The sequence below is a fragment of the Lygodium microphyllum genome, chromosome 7, assembly GCF_053477565.2.
Source record: "Lygodium microphyllum isolate KBCC chromosome 7, Lygodium_microphyllum_v1.1.10, whole genome shotgun sequence".
NCBI classification, from domain to species: domain Eukaryota; kingdom Viridiplantae; phylum Streptophyta; class Polypodiopsida; order Schizaeales; family Lygodiaceae; genus Lygodium; species Lygodium microphyllum.
The window spans coordinates 30700884-30720276 of NC_141141.1; the positions used below are offsets into that span (position 1 = coordinate 30700884).

At 38.0% G+C, this 19393-nt stretch overlaps 1 protein-coding gene across 3 annotated transcripts in view; it reads left to right on the forward strand.

Annotated features, from left to right (window-relative positions):
* Positions 1-8361, forward strand: part of LOC148033315 (phosphatidylinositol-3-phosphatase myotubularin-1-like) — a 244047-nt gene extending 235686 nt beyond the window's left edge. The window contains exons 19-20 of one of the 3 annotated variants that reach the window (XM_087681219.1): positions 5241-5553; positions 5750-7261. In XM_087681219.1, the coding sequence (XP_087537345.1) occupies positions 5241-5553; positions 5750-6337 (901 nt within the window). In that variant the 3' untranslated portion in view covers positions 6338-7261. Of the gene's footprint in view, positions 1-5240; positions 5554-5749; positions 7262-8091 lie in introns of those variants that run through there. The other 2 variants (XM_087681218.1, XM_087681221.1) reach the window with 2 other exon arrangements.
* Positions 8362-19393: the final 11032 nt, after the last annotated feature.

Genomic DNA, 19393 nt, shown 5'->3' on the forward strand with positions numbered 1-19393 from the left:
CATGGCCTTTCGCCATTGGGAATATTGAAGGGCCTCCTTTCAACTATCTAACTCAGAATGCGCTATCTAATCAGCTATAAGAAGTGACACATATGAAGCTTGAGGTGCAAGCCGGGATAGATCTTCTAGGGCCCTCTAGAGTGAAATCTGATAGAAGGATCCTTGAATTCCGCACGGTCTCCTAGTACCAACGAGGTTGCTGGTCTTGTGGAGGGGGCTTAGGAGTGGAAGAATCTGCAAGTGGAGCAAGAGTGGGCAGTAGACCCAACTCAGAAGGCACGATCTTCAAGGGAATAATGTGAGGAAAGGGCTCGGAGTCTGATGCAGAAAACTACACAATGTCTCTCATTAAACACTACATCTCTCGTAATGATCACCTTGTTTGTTTGAGAATTGGATAGATGATAGGCTTTCACTTCGAAGACATATTCTATAAAGATCAATAGATTAGCTCTAGGAGTGAGCTTATCTATCTTATCATCAGCGATGTGCATGTAGGCATGATTTCCAAAGACTATAAAGTGGGAAACTACAGGCAGAGAGCCAAAAAATGCCTCATGCGGAGTCCGTTAAGGGGCAACCGTGGTCGTGGACGGGTTGAGGATATATATCCAAGTGTTAACTGCCTTGACCCAAAGGCACTAAAAGAGCTCTCTTGTGAATAGCATAGAGCATGCCATGGTCATGATGGTTTGGTTCTTATGCTCTATGACTCCATTTTATGAAGGGGATTGATAGAGATAAGCTGGCGTGAAATGCCATGCTTGTGTAAAAACTCGGAAAACTCGTGGGAAGTGAACTAGTCCCCCATTGTCACTCCTTGTACATCCTATATGACGACTAGTCTGGTTATGCACCAACAACACCCAAGGTGAGAAATATGTAAAGGCATTGGACTTATACTTGAAAAAGTACATCGATATGTATCTAGAATTATCATCCATAATAAAAAAGAAGTATAGTGCATTGCCGTGGATGCTACCCTACAAAGATAAACATGAATCAATTTAAGAGGCGCCTCAGCTTTATATGAAGACTACTGATAGCTAGGTCAAGAAGGAAAAATCGGAAGGATCTGATTCATTGGATTAAGATTGAAGTAATGGAACTTGTAGGGTAAGAAAAAATACAAAACTCAAACTCTAAAACACAACAAAACTCAAAAAGCATAAAAGCACAAAAACACAAAACACAAAACTTAAAATGTAAAACTCAAAACTCAAACTTTTCTTACTTAAGCAAACCATGTGATATTTTTGCAGATTGAAGATACATAATACTTGTTATGCTTATTGGGTTGTGTGTGTGTATTGAAGAAAAACTAACACAAAAATGCAAAACGCAAAGTGTTAGTCCGGAGTCTCTTTGGCGATGTTGGAAGTTAGACAAGCAAGTTGGGAGGCCCACTCCATGTTGTTTCTCGATGTGCTAGGCTCAGGAGCATTATTATGTGGTGAAGATGTGTTTGAAATCATCTTGCCTTTCTATTGTCTGTACTTCTTGCGAAGGGCTTTCAGATCAAAGGCCTGGGTTTCTTCAGAGAGATCCTTGCTCTGATACCATGTAAAGAAATACCCTAACACTAAAACATAAGTGAAACGTACGACAAAGCATAAACTCAACAGAACACAAGGTTAGGGTAACTCAGAGACAATGAATACAATGAAGATTTGAATGAATGAATGAATAAAATATGATGCTCATGGAGCAAACAACCCATGCAAGGGATGAAAAATGTACCCCAAACTCTCATGTCTCAAGGACCGAGGTAGAGGTAATAAGTTGGAGAGTGTGTCATGCTCCTGATGATGGAACCCAAAATGCAGCGATGCAGCCTCCAAGATGTCGGACAGCAGCAAACACAGCAGATGATGTGTTGGATCAGTGTTGGACGCACTAATGATGTGTTGGATCAGTGTCGGACCCACTGAGGAGAGAGAACAATCAATGCAGCTGCAGATGATGACGTGGCAGGCTGTATGGCAGCCAGCATAGAACAATGCAGCAACATTTGCAGTCAATAGGGGCAGAGCGGCAGCCAGCAGGTGTAAATGCAGCAGCTGCTGCAATGTGATAGCAGGCTGAGTGATCATCAATAGTCATTGGGGCTGGATAACAGTACTAGATGGTGTAGACTGCATGATGAAGGCTGGAAATAGCTGCCGGATTGATTTAAAAAATGTCAGGCAGCCTCGGCTGAGATGTCCTCCACAAATGGGGTGTGGGCAGCAGAGCTAGAGGGCCTGAAACCTGCAAAAACGAGATTGGACTGAATAGAGGGCAACGTGCCTATTTATAGAAAGTTTTGGAACCTTGAATCTCTCCCCGTCTTAACTCTCTCGAACCGCTCCCTATTTTAGGGTTTTTCATTATTTAAGCATTTTTGGGGCTGTTTAAAAGGCTAATTCAGCATGTAATGCATATTTTAGCTGAGCATCCCCTAGTAATGTGTGCTGAGTATGAGTAAAGTTGAGCTAAGGGAGTGGAGGAGTAGAGACAAGTACAAAATGCTCGTTTGGGGTAAGGCACGATGGCCTAGTTCAAAGGAACTAGACAAGTCTTTCACAATAATTTACATAGCATCTTATTCGTGCTTTCAACTTGGTCATTATTAAAGTTTTGGATACTAGGCAAAGACTTCCAATGAAAACTTTTGTATTTGGTGAGGAGGGCCCTGATGGTCTCATTGATGATGTGTTAAGACACATCAACACATAGTCCCAGAAACCGTTTGTGATAGTGAGTATGTCCAAGAAAAATTTGAACTCCTTTTAATGTGTTTGGGGTAGGTAGTATGAGGATGCCGATAATCTTTTTTGGAACTAGGGTGAATTCTTTTGCTGAAACTAAGTGACCTAAGAGGGAGCCTTGGACCACCACAAAGTGACATTTAAATGGATTGAGCCAGAGTGCAGTCTGTAAACGCTTTTCAAAGACCAATGGTAGGCTGTAGGTGATCTAAGTGTTCCTTGAGGGCTTTTTCTTTAGGTGTATGAACTGTTCTTGACAAAAGTGAGGAATGGCTTGAAGATAATGTATATAGTAATGTTGATGCCATTGCTTCAGCTCACTTAGTAGCATAGTTTGTGGTCACCAAGATATTTGGTTCTTGAGGGAGAGGCTAGTGGGGTTACTGTGGATCCACAAAATCGAATCCTATTTCTCAAAGGGTGACATCTTGAGCCTGTGCGAGAGGGTTGTGATTGACTTGGGCTGGTTTAGGACTCATGTCTGGCATGTTCTTCAAGCTTTAACGAAGGGCTTACAGTCGTTACAAATGGTGGACCACATAAGACCCTCTGGGAGAATCTTGAGACTTATGGTCTACAAGCTTTAAGGGAAGGCTTACAAAGGACCACCATAAGACCCTCTGGGAGAATCTTGAGGCTTGTACCTTGACCTAGGTAATCAACACCTTGTGGATCTACATGGGTCGCTGTAATGAGACATTGGACTGCATGAGACAAGGTATAACAAAGGAGCACCTCATTATGACCTAGGTTGTAGAAATATCCACTGCATTGAAAGAGCTAATTTCTGATTAAGAGCTGCCATTTATCTTGAGGAGTCATTTCTTGAAAATTTTCTCCTTTAAACGATAGTGTGACAATGTTTGTATATTAAGGCAATATTGTTCCACTTGGTAGAAGGGAAAAGATGCCAGAAATAAAGCATTATTAGGAAGCTCATCATGTATACCTGAAGCTGGTTCTCCAAATCTTGACTCTTGACAATCGGCAAGCCATGACACAATGTTGCCAGGGTGAATCAAGATCTTGAAGTCGAATTTCTGCAAAAGCCAAAGCCAAAGCCAGGTCCATTGGTCCCTGGAAGCTTTGTTCAACAAGCACTTATGATGGCTGGTGATAAAGAAAGGGAACTGAATTGTGTACCTAAAAGATAGTGCCTGAATTTTCGCTAGGCATATATGATTGCTAGATCTTCTCGTTTTTGAGTTGAGTAGTACCCGTGTGCACATGAAAAATCTTGTACCAGTCTCAGGTGATTGAAATGGCTGCTTGGGCGAGCCTAGAATTCTGATAAGAGTATTTGGATTGATGACCATATGTGAGAGCCACTTTGAGTTTTGTATCGGGCAGATAATATTTGCCTAGCATTTTGTTCATCTCTTGCTTGATTGCCTCGATATATTTGGGATTGAGCTTATAGGGTCTGTTGCAGAGGGGTTTGTAGTTGTCAACTAAAAGGAGGTATTGACCATTGGATATGCTTACCTGTGAGAGATCCTTGTAAGACCAAGAAAATACTTTTTGTATTCCAGAAAGGAGGACCTTTCCTTGTGGAGAAGAGTTAACTGGACCATAGCCATTTTGCTAGTAGGATGGCCTCGCTTCTTCTGTAGTGCCCTAGTTGTACTCCTGGATAGGGACCTTGAATGGTTTGAGTGGGAGCTCCTTGCCAGGTTGCCTTCTTCCTTTCCTTGGCTACTGCTTCTAGCAGATACAGGTTGTAGAACGGCCTCTTGTCTATAGCAAATGTTCCCATGTTCTCTTCCTTCCAAGCTAGGGGCACACTGTCCTTCAGTTCCACTTTCTGTGCTGTTACTGATTTCTTTCAAACTTGGCTCTTTGTCGGCTTACAATCTCCATAGCAATAGCTGCTTCCACGGCTCCACACTTGGGAGAAGATCCATAACACCTTGAGTAACTTTCACCCTCTTTATCACACAATCAGAAGTTACTCTTTTCATTTGTTTTCAGAGAAAGCGAACTAAGGACCCAGATTTTTGTTAGCGCAAGCTTCCACTTCCTTTGCTTATTTGTTTCACTGTTTTGAGATGCCCAGTTGTGGTACTAGAGCTTCCATGTTCTCTATTCTATTATTTTGTGGGCTCATTTTTAAGGCCAGAGCTTGGGCCCAGATGTATGAATATATCGTGGGTGAGCTCCTGATTTATTCATATGTGGGTGAGCTCCTGATTTGAGTATTTTGTGGATTGAGATGTCAGTCAACACCCAAATGCATTCCCAAACATGAACAATGCATGCTAGCTTTTCTATTATCCTATACACAACTTACATGCTTAGGCTTTCTGTTTCTTTGATGCGTCTCCACCCACCCAACCCCTCCATTTGGAACCTTGCTATGGTTATATTCTTCCTCTTCACCCCATGAAAAATTATAATGTGCTATTTTGATGCTGACCGATGCATCTTTGTGGGTATTTAGCAGTTGCAAGTCATGATTTCTCTAAGCATTCTTAGCATGTTGTGTTCCAGTGAAAAGGAAAGGGTACAAGCTGGAATTCGAGATTCATGTGGTTGCATGTGGGTGTATCTAGAGAAACAGCGCTCTACTAAAGGAAGGGATCATGAGCACTACAATATCTTCTATGATAGGCAGAACCAAGATGGACCATTACTACCTCCTGCTGCTGCACTGGCACCGACTCTTTGGCCCAACTTTTTCCTGCGATGGGCTTGTCCTTCTGAGCTTATTTCAGATGGAAACTTTTCTAGCAGTTGGGTGCAGGGTAATGAGCTGGAGAATCAGTGTCGTGTTCTAGCGCAGTCATTTTTTGGAATAAGAAAGGTAATTTATACTTCTCTTCTGTGTGAGACAGGTTTATGTGTGTACCAAGTGACAATGCAGTTTAGCCCGTATCTTTTAGGTATAAACACATTTCAAGGTCCAAGTTTTTAGGAAAAGGGAAAATGTCGGGCTCCTATTATGTAGGTTTTGTAGGTTTGCTCTGCTCTAAAACTGACAGTTTGTACTCATTGTAAAGGCAAAGGATAAGGCTGAAGCAAAGGTCAAGGAATTGACTTCACGGTTGAAGCTTGTAAGTGAAGAACTGCGTGTGGAAAAACAAGCATCAACATCCGCAAGGGCATCCTCAGGACGAGTCTGCCAGGAAAATGTCACAATGAAGCGTGCCTTGAAAGCAATGGGATGTAAAGTACGCTTTTCAGATCGTGATACTGTACTTGACATGAGCTCTGATGATGATAATGAAGCTTCTGGAAATGATGGGTCAGCAAGAAAGCAGAATGATCATGCTGCTATGAAGGATGCCTTGTCTAGGACTAACTCAGAAGACCTTGCAGTCTCTATTTCCATTTCCCCAGATGTAGACTTATCAGCAAATTTGTTCAGAAGAACATGCGGTGATTCTTGTGATTTGGACAGTGAGGAGGGCTGTAGATGGCCTGCAAATGGGTGTGCTCGCATGGGTAGTGCATTCATAGGATTGAGGGCCAATTTTGAGGCACTAGAACGTTTATCCATACTGGATTACTACTTTGACATTGAACAAGATCTCAGCGAAAAGTCCTGTCTGCATGATCCAGACCAGAAACCACCAGATGTGACTTAGGATACCCTGTGCCCATCTCTCCTCTCCCCCGTTATGTTCACAAATTTTTCTTCTCATGCCTGTCTCTCTCAAGTCTTTCCTGCAACTTCTGTGTATATGCAGGATTGAAAATTTTGACCTGTATATTATCCGTGCAGTTTTTCCAATTGCTTTGACCCCCACAGCATTTAGTTCATTCCTAACGCAGGAGCATGAGGGTGGAAAGACCATCCCACTGTGTTAAATGCTAGTTCACAATCGGTTGATAGTGTAGTGCCCATTAGCAACAAGAGAAAACCCAAGGTCACTCATGCTTGCAAGCAGCAATGTGTAACAGATCTCATCATATTTGCCATTTTTGTAAACATTTCACAGGCAAAAGCATATATCATCGCGAATTTGGGGGACTCTTGATAGTTGGTTCTTGGGAGTAATGTTGAGAAACTAGCAGGCTAAATGTTGTCTAACGCTAATTACAATGGATGCTGCATGAAGCTAAGATGAGCAGACGATTGTAATTGGTTACTTCAATGAGAGCCATAAATGTTTCTGTAGTCACACACATTTATCTGACAGTAACTTTCATAAATGTGTCTGTAATCAGATTGCTCATCACCCACCTGTTAAGTCCTAACTATTGAGCTTGAGTTTGACCCGTATCCCACATATCCTTTTAAAACATGTTTCTTCTCTTTTGTCTAAAATTGTTTGGGATTCGATGGTCAGATCAGAGTCTTTCTTGAATATATATACGTTTGTGGTGTTATTGGTATAATTGTGGGCCATAATTAGTAAAGGGAAAATATCAAAATGCCTCAAGGCTTGTAGCAATACCAAGGTTCTATCATTGACCAAAATTGCTACAGATCAGCTCACAAGTAATTGCATTTGTGTCCATAAAATCATGAGCTATTTCATCTCATGTATTGTACCTTCACAAAATCACTATATCCTCTCATAATAATGGAATATCATTATTGTCATAAAAACCAGCAAAATATGATGTATTGGGAATCTTTTGTGATCATGAGGAATGAAAATGATGAAGTTTAGTACATTGGATATTTTTCTCAGATTGGAGGTGGGAATTTTGACCACTTGGGGGTGTTTTGCCAATTGTTTGTACTTTGGGGGTGTTTTGGCAATGTTTGTACTTAGGGAGTATTTTGGGGTTTCCACTCAACTTTAGGGGTGTTTTGAAAAAATGTTTTCTAAAAAAAATTGTACCTCTCATAGCAAGCATGGACTCGCATGTTATTCAAAATAGCTAATGAAATATTTTATGGAAATTTTAACATTGCAGAATCTAAGAGTTTGCACTATCTTTTGTTGGCCTAATTAAGCTTGCAAGCATTGAAAGATTCTTCGAGCAAACAAGTGTGCACAATTTCTTTAAGAATCCACATTTCTTGCTAGGGGAACGAACTTTACATATTATTATTGAGAACGTTCTATGATTGATTGTTAGTGTATTGTTTCATATATAGTATTGTTTTTGTGTATGAGATCCTAAAAATGGGAATATTTCTTTTTCTTCATTTTTCTCATGTTGTCATTTATCCATCATGTATGGTGTTTTGCATGTTTTAATTTGTTGATGTCTCTTTTATTATTGAATTTTACCTCATAGATTAGCTACGTTGTCTTTTGATATGAGTAAACATTTTTATAATTATATATTTGTGGACACTATTTCCATGTAGATTACAATCTAGCAATATAACTCCACATACCCTTCAGATATCTAACCACCTCTCTTTTTAAACCTTGAACAGAGAGTTGCATTAAACGAGGTTCCAACATGTGGTTTGGACAATGTGAATAATGAAGGTAGTCTAAGTGTCTTTTGATGGGAGGGGCTTTTAGGTGAGGGTATTGAACCTTGCCAGTTTTGAACTTTGTAAGGTGTACAACTTGTCTAGTGATTGCAAGGTAGTCTAAGTGTCCTTTTGATGGGAGGGGCTTTTAGGTGAGGTTATAGAACCTTGCCAATTTCGAACTTTGTAAGGTGTACAACTTGTCTAGTGATTGCAAGGTAGTCATTGTCTTTTGATGGGAGGGGCTTTTAGGTGAGGGTATTGAACCTTTCCAATTTCGAACTTTGTAAGGTGTACAACTTGTCTAGTGATTGCAATTAGAGATTTGTATCCATTTATTTGAATTCTTGGAAGTGTTGAGAGTCTTTTGAGTGGTAGGAGCTTTTAGAGGAGGGGCTAGACCTTACCAATTGCAAACGTTGCAAAACAAACATTTTTCTCTTAGTTGTAATGAGATAGACTCAAATCTAGGCATCAACATATAATCACAAAATATTTGGGTTTAAATGACAATGTCAAAAATATACATGACAATCACATATAGGTATCACTTGAACATGGAAAGATGTTGGCATGAACGTGAATGTGTATTGGGAAAATATATATGAACATGAGTGTGTTCTAGTCAAAGTTTCCTAGTCGAGAGGGGAAATGAGCAATAAGCAAAGCATATTGATAACAATATGACATGCCATCAATTAAATTGTGTAATTACTTGTTACTATATGATTGTGCAATATTATAGATCTTGATAGTTTAATATATTTTTTGTTGTGGTTTAGAAGTATGGAAATTGAGTTGGGTAGTGGAAAAAAAGAAGGCAAGAGTTCTTTATTACTAATGATATAAAGAGAGAACAAGAACATAAGAGAAGACATGATATTTGGAAGCCTATAACTATTTACTTTGGTTAAGGAGTTCATTTATCGAGGTGGGATGAAAAGGATTGAGCAAATCTTAGCATCCACTCTAAACAAATGTTTGTTAGGCTAACATGACACTAAATGATGGACATTCTTTTATTATTTATGTGTTATCGAATCATGCAAAAAAAAAAACATCTCCAACCAAACTATTTTGTTGAGCACACTTTTAACGTGCATAGTATTCTTATATGAAATTTGACATACAAAACATTGATTGGTTTGAAAATTCAAAAACATGCATATAAATTAGGTGCTTGTGTGGATCAATTCGTTGTATAACTTAGTGCGACTAAAAATGTCTCAATTTGTTTTATATTGAATCCTCAACTATTGGTAACTTCATGTCTTAAATTCAATTGTGCACTTGTCAAAATCATCATTTCATGTGCATGGTTCTTAGTGTGTTGTGTTGATTATTTAATTCTATGTACATTTGAACCAGGGCATCACTTGGACACCTAAATATAGAATTAGAGAGTGAACTACATGAAAAATAATTTAAGATAACATTACAATAATAGTAATCACAAAGGAAGCTAATATATGAATCAATGTAATAAAATGAGGATAGAAGTTAATTTATGATTATGCTTGTATGGAATGCATACTTGTCTACTAATATTTTTGTGTAGTTTATTATTTTTGCATATAAATGAATTCAATCAATTTATACTTCCTACATCATGCACATGTACTTTGAAATAGTAAGGTGTTACAATTCATCCAAGCTAGGCATTAGAAAACTGCCAATCCATTATTTACATTTGTAGCTCACATTAGTATATCACATAATTAAATTATGTAGAAATATTCTTAATATTAACATTTGAAGGAAGAGTGTAATATGATAATCCAATGTGCATAAGACTTGCAACAATATGAAAGATTGTTTAAAAGAGAGGATCATTGTCCTAGTTCACAAGTGTTTTCTATGAGTCTACTTTTTATAGCTTGCAGCTTTTACATGTTATTTCTTAGCTTTTACATATCAAAAGCAATAATGAAGGGTTCATTGTGTGTAGGTGCTTTTGATTTAATTTCCTACACTCCTTTGTCCATGTGGAGAAAGTCATATGTATTTAGAGGGCTTGGGATAACATAAATTAAAGAAAAAATATTACTTAATTATGGATTCGTTTTTAGATATATTAAATTCTTCCAAAGTTGTGTACTAAGTCGGATGTCCAATATTAATTGTTGTATTTATATGTAGAATTTGCAAGGTAAAATTTTGTGCACAATATATACGCCATTTTGCAATCTATAATAGTTCTTTAGAGAAGTCCCTCCTCCCCTCCCTCCCTCCCTTTAACATGCTATGTTATTTGACACTAGATGAAGCTTGCATGCATAGATTCAGTGCTCTCAAAGGATGGCTTCTCAAATTTCAATTCTTGATCTTTGCATTACAAAATTCTACTAAGGAAAAGTGTAATGTTTTCATACACTCCAAACCTCCTAAAACTTTCATGGATCTCCACTTTAAACACTAAGTGATGGACGCCTAACTCTTGCCCAAAGTGTGGGCATGCACTATTTGAAACTAGGCGCCAACATGAATACAATACCTTTACACAAGAAAAGGACACATTTTGCAAAAATGAAAGAAGGAAAATAATAAACATAATGTTTTTACTTGCTAAAAATGCAAAAAAATAGACCCTTGTCCATCACTTTACAAATTGGGCGGGGGTGGAGCAGACTCCTTGTTGTCCAAACCTAGGCAGGGAGTTTAGCTTTTTGGTAAGTAAATAATAGGTCATATCCTCTGTAGTGTGTAAACAATTGTGGATGCCCAATCCCTAAATAAGTACATTGATACTGACAAAGTGGGTGTACCTTATTTGGTATGTGTAACTAGCCCAAGAACTAGGCTCTATGTCTAGTATGCTCTTCAAGATGCCAAATTTCCTATCCTCCTTTCTTCACGCATGACTAAAAAATTATAACCTTGATAGCTATTGAAAGAGGAAGCTTGTGAAACATGTTCTCATGCTTCCTAAGGAAATTGATCAAACTCAAATGGACACTAAACATAAGAAAAAGAGTGTTTTCCTCTCTTTCCCTTTTCATAGTTCTGTTTTGTCTTTATAGGGTACCCTTATTGTAAAATATTTTCTTTTTTATTTCTTATCATTTGTATTATTTCTCAAAGGAGTCAGTCTGATGCCATGACATATCGTCAGGACTAATATTTTATTGGAGAATGATTAAAAGCTTAATAATAATTTTGTTTGCAATGTTGAATGTTTAGTGCAAAGCATTTTTTTAATTGTTTGGAGACATCAAGACATGTCAATGCATGCAAGCAATAGATAGATGGAGGATCTCCCCCATCCAAAAAAAAAAACAAAAGAATAAAAAAGGATAGAAAAATGCCAATAGCTACTTAAAAAGGAAAAGCAAGCTCGAATGTATTCTCAAACTAGTCATTGATATAATTGTACTTTGCTAAGTCCTATTAAGTGAAGATTTACATACAATCCTTAGGGCCAAAAATGCCTCCAAAATTTTTTAGGGATGTTCCAAAATAATCAACTTCTAAGATCCACATTCTTCCATTATCTTTTTTTTTTAAATGAAAAAAAGTGTGGCTAATTACATTACTCATAAGAACTCCTCGCAAGATGGTCTAGGGGAATGGTGGATAGAAGCCATCTTAGGGGGTGCATGGGGGTTATTTCCACCTTAGTTTGCTTGCCTACACCATGAAAAAACAAGCTATGGTCACCCTAGGTGATCGTGGAGCTCCTATTGGGCATGGCAATGACCACCCTATAGTAGTTGATCCCAAGGGCCATGGAGTGAGTGGATAATAGATGTTTAGATATATACAAGGGTTTTATATGTTAAGAAAATCTCGGCATTGAAAATCATTTGGCAATCATGCATGCCTTCCAGATATGCCATAGTGTGAGGCTCTCAATGATCTCCAAGACCTATGATCATGATGTTGTAGGCTCCAATACTTGGCAGAGGTGGCTAGGTAATGCCTCCAAGCTCACTAGAGCACAAGAAATTGCACCAATGAAGCTTGTGTCATGCATCTCTACTCATATAGTAGATGGTTACACAAGGCCCTCCAAGAAATACAACCTAGGCTAGGTGCAACTTGATGGACTATGTGGCAAAATCATCTCTATACTAGCAATGTTGCCTTGCATGGTCAAAGATCATTTTTTTAGAGTCTCCAAGAGTTGCTATGGGAAACACTTACAAACTCCATCCCACTACATCTGGACAAACCAACTCTAAATTGCTAGGCCCCCATGTGTGCGAGAAGCCAAAAGACGTAAGGCACTCTCCTCAACCACTAACTATCCCAAAGGTGTTGCGAGATGGTTTGGCCAAGAGTCCTTGTGATGCTATACTTTGCCCCAATGCTTAGTGTGTGAGGGTTCCCAATCCATATTAGCCTACATCAAAACATGTTCGCTAATCTTGGTTATGTAGGCTAAGATGCATTCTGGCTTCTTGGCTACTACAATGGTCAGCTAGAGACACTCTCCTATATCCTAGTCAAGCTTTTGTCTAGAGTCAACTCTCCCAAATCTTAAGGTGCCACTCATGGATGTCAAACAAGTGTTCATCTAGATCCAACTGGCTAGGACTTTCCTTGAACTTTAATGGCATAGATTCTCCTCTAAACGATGTTAGGGAAGGTCAAACCTTGCTATCCCTTTTTTTAAGGGGGATTCCCATGAGCAACAACTCTACTTGCTGCAGTGGCTCTTTGTGAGGAGGAGATAATCAATCCTGGGGAATTGGGGCATCAATATCCCTCTTCCTAGATTTTGCCTTACTAGCATCTTATAAACTATTGTAGGACCTCCAAATCCACTATCATGCCATAAATATTTGAGAATGAGGTTTCCAACACTTCAACTAATTTAGTTGAAAGTGGATGACAATAAGATTACAAAAACAGTTGATTGGAATGAACCGACAATCAATTAGACTATAGTTGAACCAAACAATGTGACGGTAGGAGAAGTGATTGTGCATACTCAAAGAGATAATGTATTGATTGGACATACTCAAAGGGATAATGTATTGATTGTAGATAAGTAATAAAATGATACGAGAGATGAATTGGGTCTTCTCACACTTCCTCACCCTCCTTACTCTCCTCATACAATGGTTAGTGAGACTAGCTCAACATAAAATAGTAGATGAGAATCATGCTACTACTCCTCTATCTAGACATATCAAATAGCTAGTTTCCTTGTGCCCAAAACAACCTTCTAAGTCGTTTTCTTCTACCCAAAACTACTTTATAAAACTATGTTATATGTAGTTTCATTTTGTCCAATACTACGTAATAGGTAGCTCTTCAAACCACCACCCCCAACCCCCTCCCTTGCTTGCATACATCAAGCTTATTTGTGAAGATGGTTAATTTGTCTAGTTCAAGGGGCTTTGCAAAGATATTTGCAACTTTGGATCCATCATCTTTCACAAGCTTCAAATTACTTTCCATTGGAGTAAATGCTTCCTTATGTGATGGTTGGCATGTACATACTTGGTTGTTTCGTGTAAACTTCTTCCTACAAGTCTATATTCAAGTAATAATTTTATGCATCCATTTGTGTATGGGCTATCCATACTAAGTAGCAAGAGAAATCATTAGTCTAATTTTCTTCATCTTCACACAATTGGAGAAATGATGTGGCTTTGTATCTATTGATTGTTTAATTAGCATTCAAGTTAACTTTTTAGCCTCATTTACATCCAATGGCCTTCTTACCCTAGTAGATCACCAATATCCCATGTATTATTGTCCATAAGAGCTTTATATTATTCATCCATGGCTGAATTCCATTGTTCCTTAATGCATGCTTCATTATGTGATTGAGGTTCAATGATGGAAGAGACTTTTGACATAAATGCTACATGTCTAATACCAAGATTGGTCGAAAGGTAAGCCTCTGAAGTAGAGTGACTCTTATAGATCTTCTAAGGGTTGGTTGTGCTAAATTTATAGTTGCATTCTCCACTTCCTCTTCTAACTACAATCAATATTTTCTTGAGCTGAAGTAGAAGCTATATTTTTTGAAATTGGTTGCCGTGTGAGTCATCTTAATTGTAGAAACTTTGTGAGGCTGAACACCACTTATAATCTTCATCAAAGGTAACATCTTGTGAGACAACAAAGTTTTTAGAAGTAGGCTCATACAATTTGTAACCTTTTGGACTAAATGGAATAACAAATAAAAATACATTTTTAAGACTTAGATTCAAGCTTTCTTCTCAGTTCATCATGGCTAGCGGGTCTCAATGTAGCCAACAACCCCCCTAATGGGATTCTAGGGCAGCACCCGTGACCCACTTATAAAGGGAAAATATTTTGGCCAATTAGGGAAGGTTCATAATATGGTTGAATAGGTTGATCATACTAGCTTCCCAGTCTATGAAAGGAAGAACCCTCTAAAGCTATCATCAATCTATCTTTCACCCAATTAAAGTTCTTCAAGCTAGCCTTAAGTTCTTTGCTCCATCATCTATGTAGATCACTATCTATCTAAGCTTCATAGTGGAAGTGCACGTGGGCACAAAGCCATCTTTCTTTCAATTTGTTTGAAATTAAAGCATTTTTTGTTCTTCTCATATTTGTTGTGTATTCTCTACTCCTTCCTCAGATTTTGTCTTCTATGTTGTGCAATTTTTACATGGTATTAGAGCCTTGGGGGCTCTAAGGAGTAAAGAGTACATGAGAGGAAAGGGCTTGAATGGCAAAGAGGAGCAATGTCATTTGAAACATCAGATAACAGTTTGTTTGGTGGATAAGGTAGTGGTGCTATTGTACTAGCAATCCAAACATTGAGGATTCATTTACCAACCTTCGGCAAAGGAAAGTTAGATGGTACGAACTACATTTTGGGGAAGTTTAAAACTATAACTATCCTTGATTCTTATGAGCTTCTAAAGATAGTGCTATTGGGAACTAAACCAAAACCACAGCCCATCCTCGACCCATCAAATTTCATTGTTGTGATTCCTTCAAATTCAAATCTTTTATGGGCTTGGAAATGAATGAATGCAAATGCATTGTATGCCTCAGTTACAAGGTGTTCTAATAATATTTTGACCTTGATTCAATATATAGTCAAGGTATTAGAGGCTTGGAACATACTAAATGCTAAATCAAACAAGGATTCAAAACTTGAAGAATCAACTAGCAACAAAGAAGTCTTCTTAGAGGAGAGAGACAACAAACAATCTACATGAGCACATGGCTGGTGCTTGGATACAAAAGACTAGCAAGAAGCTATCTCAAAGGTGTCTTCAAATTTAACCATTGAAGTTTGATGGATAGGTAATTGGCCCTAAACACTTAGGTGAGATCCCAAGCTTTGAAGTTTGAGGAATTTTGTGCACTAGTAATGGAGAAGGAGTTGTGGCTTAAAGCTTGAGAAGGTGGTTCCTCTACCAATGGTGAAAAAAATAAGAAGGGTGGTAACAAAAATACAATAATGAAGATGCAGCATTTTCCACCAATGTGAAAGGAAAAGGTGGCTTCTCTACCAATGGTGACAAGAAGAAGAAGGGTAATGACAAAAAGTTTTAAGGAGTGTGCTTCTACTATAAAAAGAAAGGACATGTAATTGCACATTGCTATGTCAAGAAGGTGGATGAAAAGAATGGCCCCTTGAAAACTAAAGGGATAGAGAGAGCCAATATGACTGAAGTTGAGTTGAAGTTATTCATGGTGATCTTTGAAAAAGTGTGTTCCTTTTCACAAGGAGTATCCACCATTGACATGGGTATTGGAGAGTGGCACTTCTCGTCAGATGACCAACAAGAGAAGTCTATATAGTTCTATAGAACGTTTGCAAGAATCCATCACTATGATGGTTGGGAATTATGCAAAATGTGCTACGGAGGGCACATGTACTATTTCCTTTATTGCTACAAATGGTGAACTCATAGAGATTTTAAATATACTATATGTCTCAAAGGTTAAGAGAAATCTATTATCAGTTGGTTGCATAACTGATCTTGGCCATGAGGTGAGATTTACTAAGATGGGTGTATAAATTCTCAATAGTGCTAGCAAAGTTTTGGGAAAGGAGAAAGAAGGAATAACTTGTATGAGTTAAGTGCTCTTACAGCCATCATTGGTGTGAGCACAAGTAAACTTTGGCATGAAAGATTTGGTCACATTGGATTTGCAGTGTTAAAGGAGATGCATAACCAAGGTATGGCCTATCTGCAATAATAACTAAAGTGAAGGAACCATTTGAAGCTTATATGATAGGAAAGCAACAAAGAAATACATTTTCATAAGAAATCAAGAACACAGCAAAGGCTCCTCTAGAGTTGGGCATGTTAAGTTGTGCGGTAAAATGCCTGCACAAGCCTTGAAAGGATCTTCTTATTTTATGTTGATAAGTGACAACTATAGTAGGAAGATGTGGGTGTACTTCCTTTGTGATAAGGCTCAAGATTTTGTTAAGTTTAAAGAATGGCTAAAACTTGGAGAATAAACAGAGAAAATAATAAAGAAGTTTAGAACAAATGGTGGTGGTGAGTTTAACTCAAAAGAGTATGAAGACTCTTAAGAGCAAGAGCAAAGGGATTAGGCATCAATTAATGATTCCTAATAGACCTTAGCACATGACATTGCTAAATACTGAAATCACACCATTAAGGATATGTCAAGGTGCATGGTTAAGGATAAGGGATTGCCTAACTAGTTTTGGGTGGAAGATGCTAATACTACATCCTGTATTCTCAATCAAAGTAACACAAATGCTCTTAAGGAAAAAAATCTTCATGATGCCTATACTAATAAGAAACCATTTGTCTTCCACTTTAGAAATTTTGGATGTGAATCTTATGCACATGTTGTAACGGTTAAGAGAAACAAATCAAAACCAAAATGCATAAAATGTAACTTCTTGGGTTATAATGATAAGCAAAAATCTTACAAGTTGTATGACCAAGAGGTAAAGAATAACATAGAGAGTCATTATGTGGTGCTCAACAACTAGGCACATATAGTGGAGGAGGAGAATACATATCCTTCCACTTTATCATAGAGAGACATTATATGGTGTTCAACAAGTAGGCACATATAATGGAGGATGAGAATACAAGTTCTTGCACTTTATTGTCCATCGAAGTAGTCCACTATGAACATGTCCCATGAACTGTCCCTACCCTTAAGGAGGAGAAAACATCATATTCGAGCGATGAGGAGAAAGTTTACCAACCTATAATCATGGCAAGGGAAAATCTATTGTTACATTGGTGAAGCAGCTCTATGATCATAGTAATCCTATGTCTACAACTATTGAGGACAATGGAGATGGACCAAGGAGATATGAGAGAATATAGGTGCAAAGCAAGGATTCTACTCACATAGTCAATATGTCCTTCACGGCTCAAATTATGAGAGAAGTAAAGGAGCCAACAAACTTAGAAGAAGCACTTTCTAATCTAGCATGAAGAGCAACTATGCAAGTTGAGTATGATATTATAATGAAGAATGATAGTTGGGAGTTAGTGGATCGGTACGAAAATAGGAAGATTGTTGGTTGGCAAAAACTAGGTTTGAAAGGTAAAGTATAAGACTGATGGTAGCATGGAAAATCACAAAGAAAATTTAGTTGCACGGTTATTTCATAGGTTGAAGGATTTGATTTTCAAGAAATCATTTGCTCCAATTGTTAGAACAAACACTATTTGCACAATACTTGTAGTGGCCAATCACAAAGAAGTAGCAAGTTTACCAAATGGATGTTAAATCACTGGGGTTCGAGGCTCTCGATTCTCAAAATAAAGTTTGTAACCTAAAGAAGGTATTGTGTGGACTGAAACAAGACCGTAGAGCATGGTATCATCAAATAGATAAATTCTTTTTAGGCTGAAATTTCAAAAGATATGTATTAGATGCTAATTTGTATGTTTACAAGGATGGTTAAAATCCCATAGTGATTAACGTATATGTGGATGACCTTGTTATTACAAGTGACTATGAAGATATGATCCATCATACTTGAAAGGCTTTGAGATGTAAGTTTGAAATGACATACTTGGACTTGTTGCACTATTGTTTGGAGACTGGTCTAGCAAAAGCCTATCAAAAAAATCATCTCTCAGAAGAAGTATGCACGAGAGAACTTAAAAGCATTTGGTATGACTGAGTGTAAGGAAAGCTACACCTATGGAGGTCAATGTGCAGATATCCATTGAGGATACATTAGCACTAGCAACCTCTCTCCCAATCCTACTCAAGCTTTCGACTCTCACAAATCTTAAGGTGCCACTCATTGATATCAAACAAGAATTTGTCTGGATCCGATTGGTTAGGACTTTCCTTGGATTTCAATGACATAGATTCTCCTCCAGGGGTGTCAAGGAAAGTCAAAGCTTGCTATCCCATTTTTGTAGGGGGCTCTTGTATTGCCCACTCCTCTACTTGATGTAGTAGCTCTCTAATACTTTTCATCTTTGCATGATTGGAGAAATGATTTCATCATAATCTTCCCATATGTTTGAGCAAACCTACTAGACATAATGTGGCTTTGTATCTACTGATTATTCTACTAGCATTCAACTTAACTTTGTAGGCTCACTTACATCCAATGGCCCTTCTTACTTTCAATAGATCACCAATCTCCCATGTATTGTTGTCCATAAGAGCTTTATATTCTTCATCCATGACTGAATTCCATTATGCAGGCTTCATTATGTGACTAAGGTTCAATGATGGAAGAGTTTTCCGACATAAATGCTACATGTATAGTACCAAGATTGGCATGTAGCTAAGTCTCCAAAGCAAAGTGACTTTTGTAGAGCTTCTAAGGGTTTGTTGTGCTAAATTGTCAACTACATTCTCTACTTTCTCTTTAAACTACAATCAATATTTGCATGAGCTAAAGTGGAGGCTATATTTTTTAAAATTGGCTACCGTGTGAGTCATCTTAATGATAGAAACTTGGTGGTGCTAAATACCACTTGTCATCTTCATCAAAGGCAACATCTCATGATACAAAAAAGTTTTTAGAAGTAGGTTTGTACAATCTATAACCTTTGGACTAAATGGAATAATAATAAAAAATGCTAGATTGAGACTTATGTTAAAGCTTCCTTCTCAATTCAACACACACACACACACACACACACACACACACACACACACACACACACACACACACACACACACACACACACACACACACACACACACACACACACACACACACACACACACACACACACACACACACACACACACACACACACACACACACACACACATGCAACACAACCAAATGCTCTAGGATGCGAAGTATTCACATGTTCGACCCAATAAGTGTTTGGAAAGT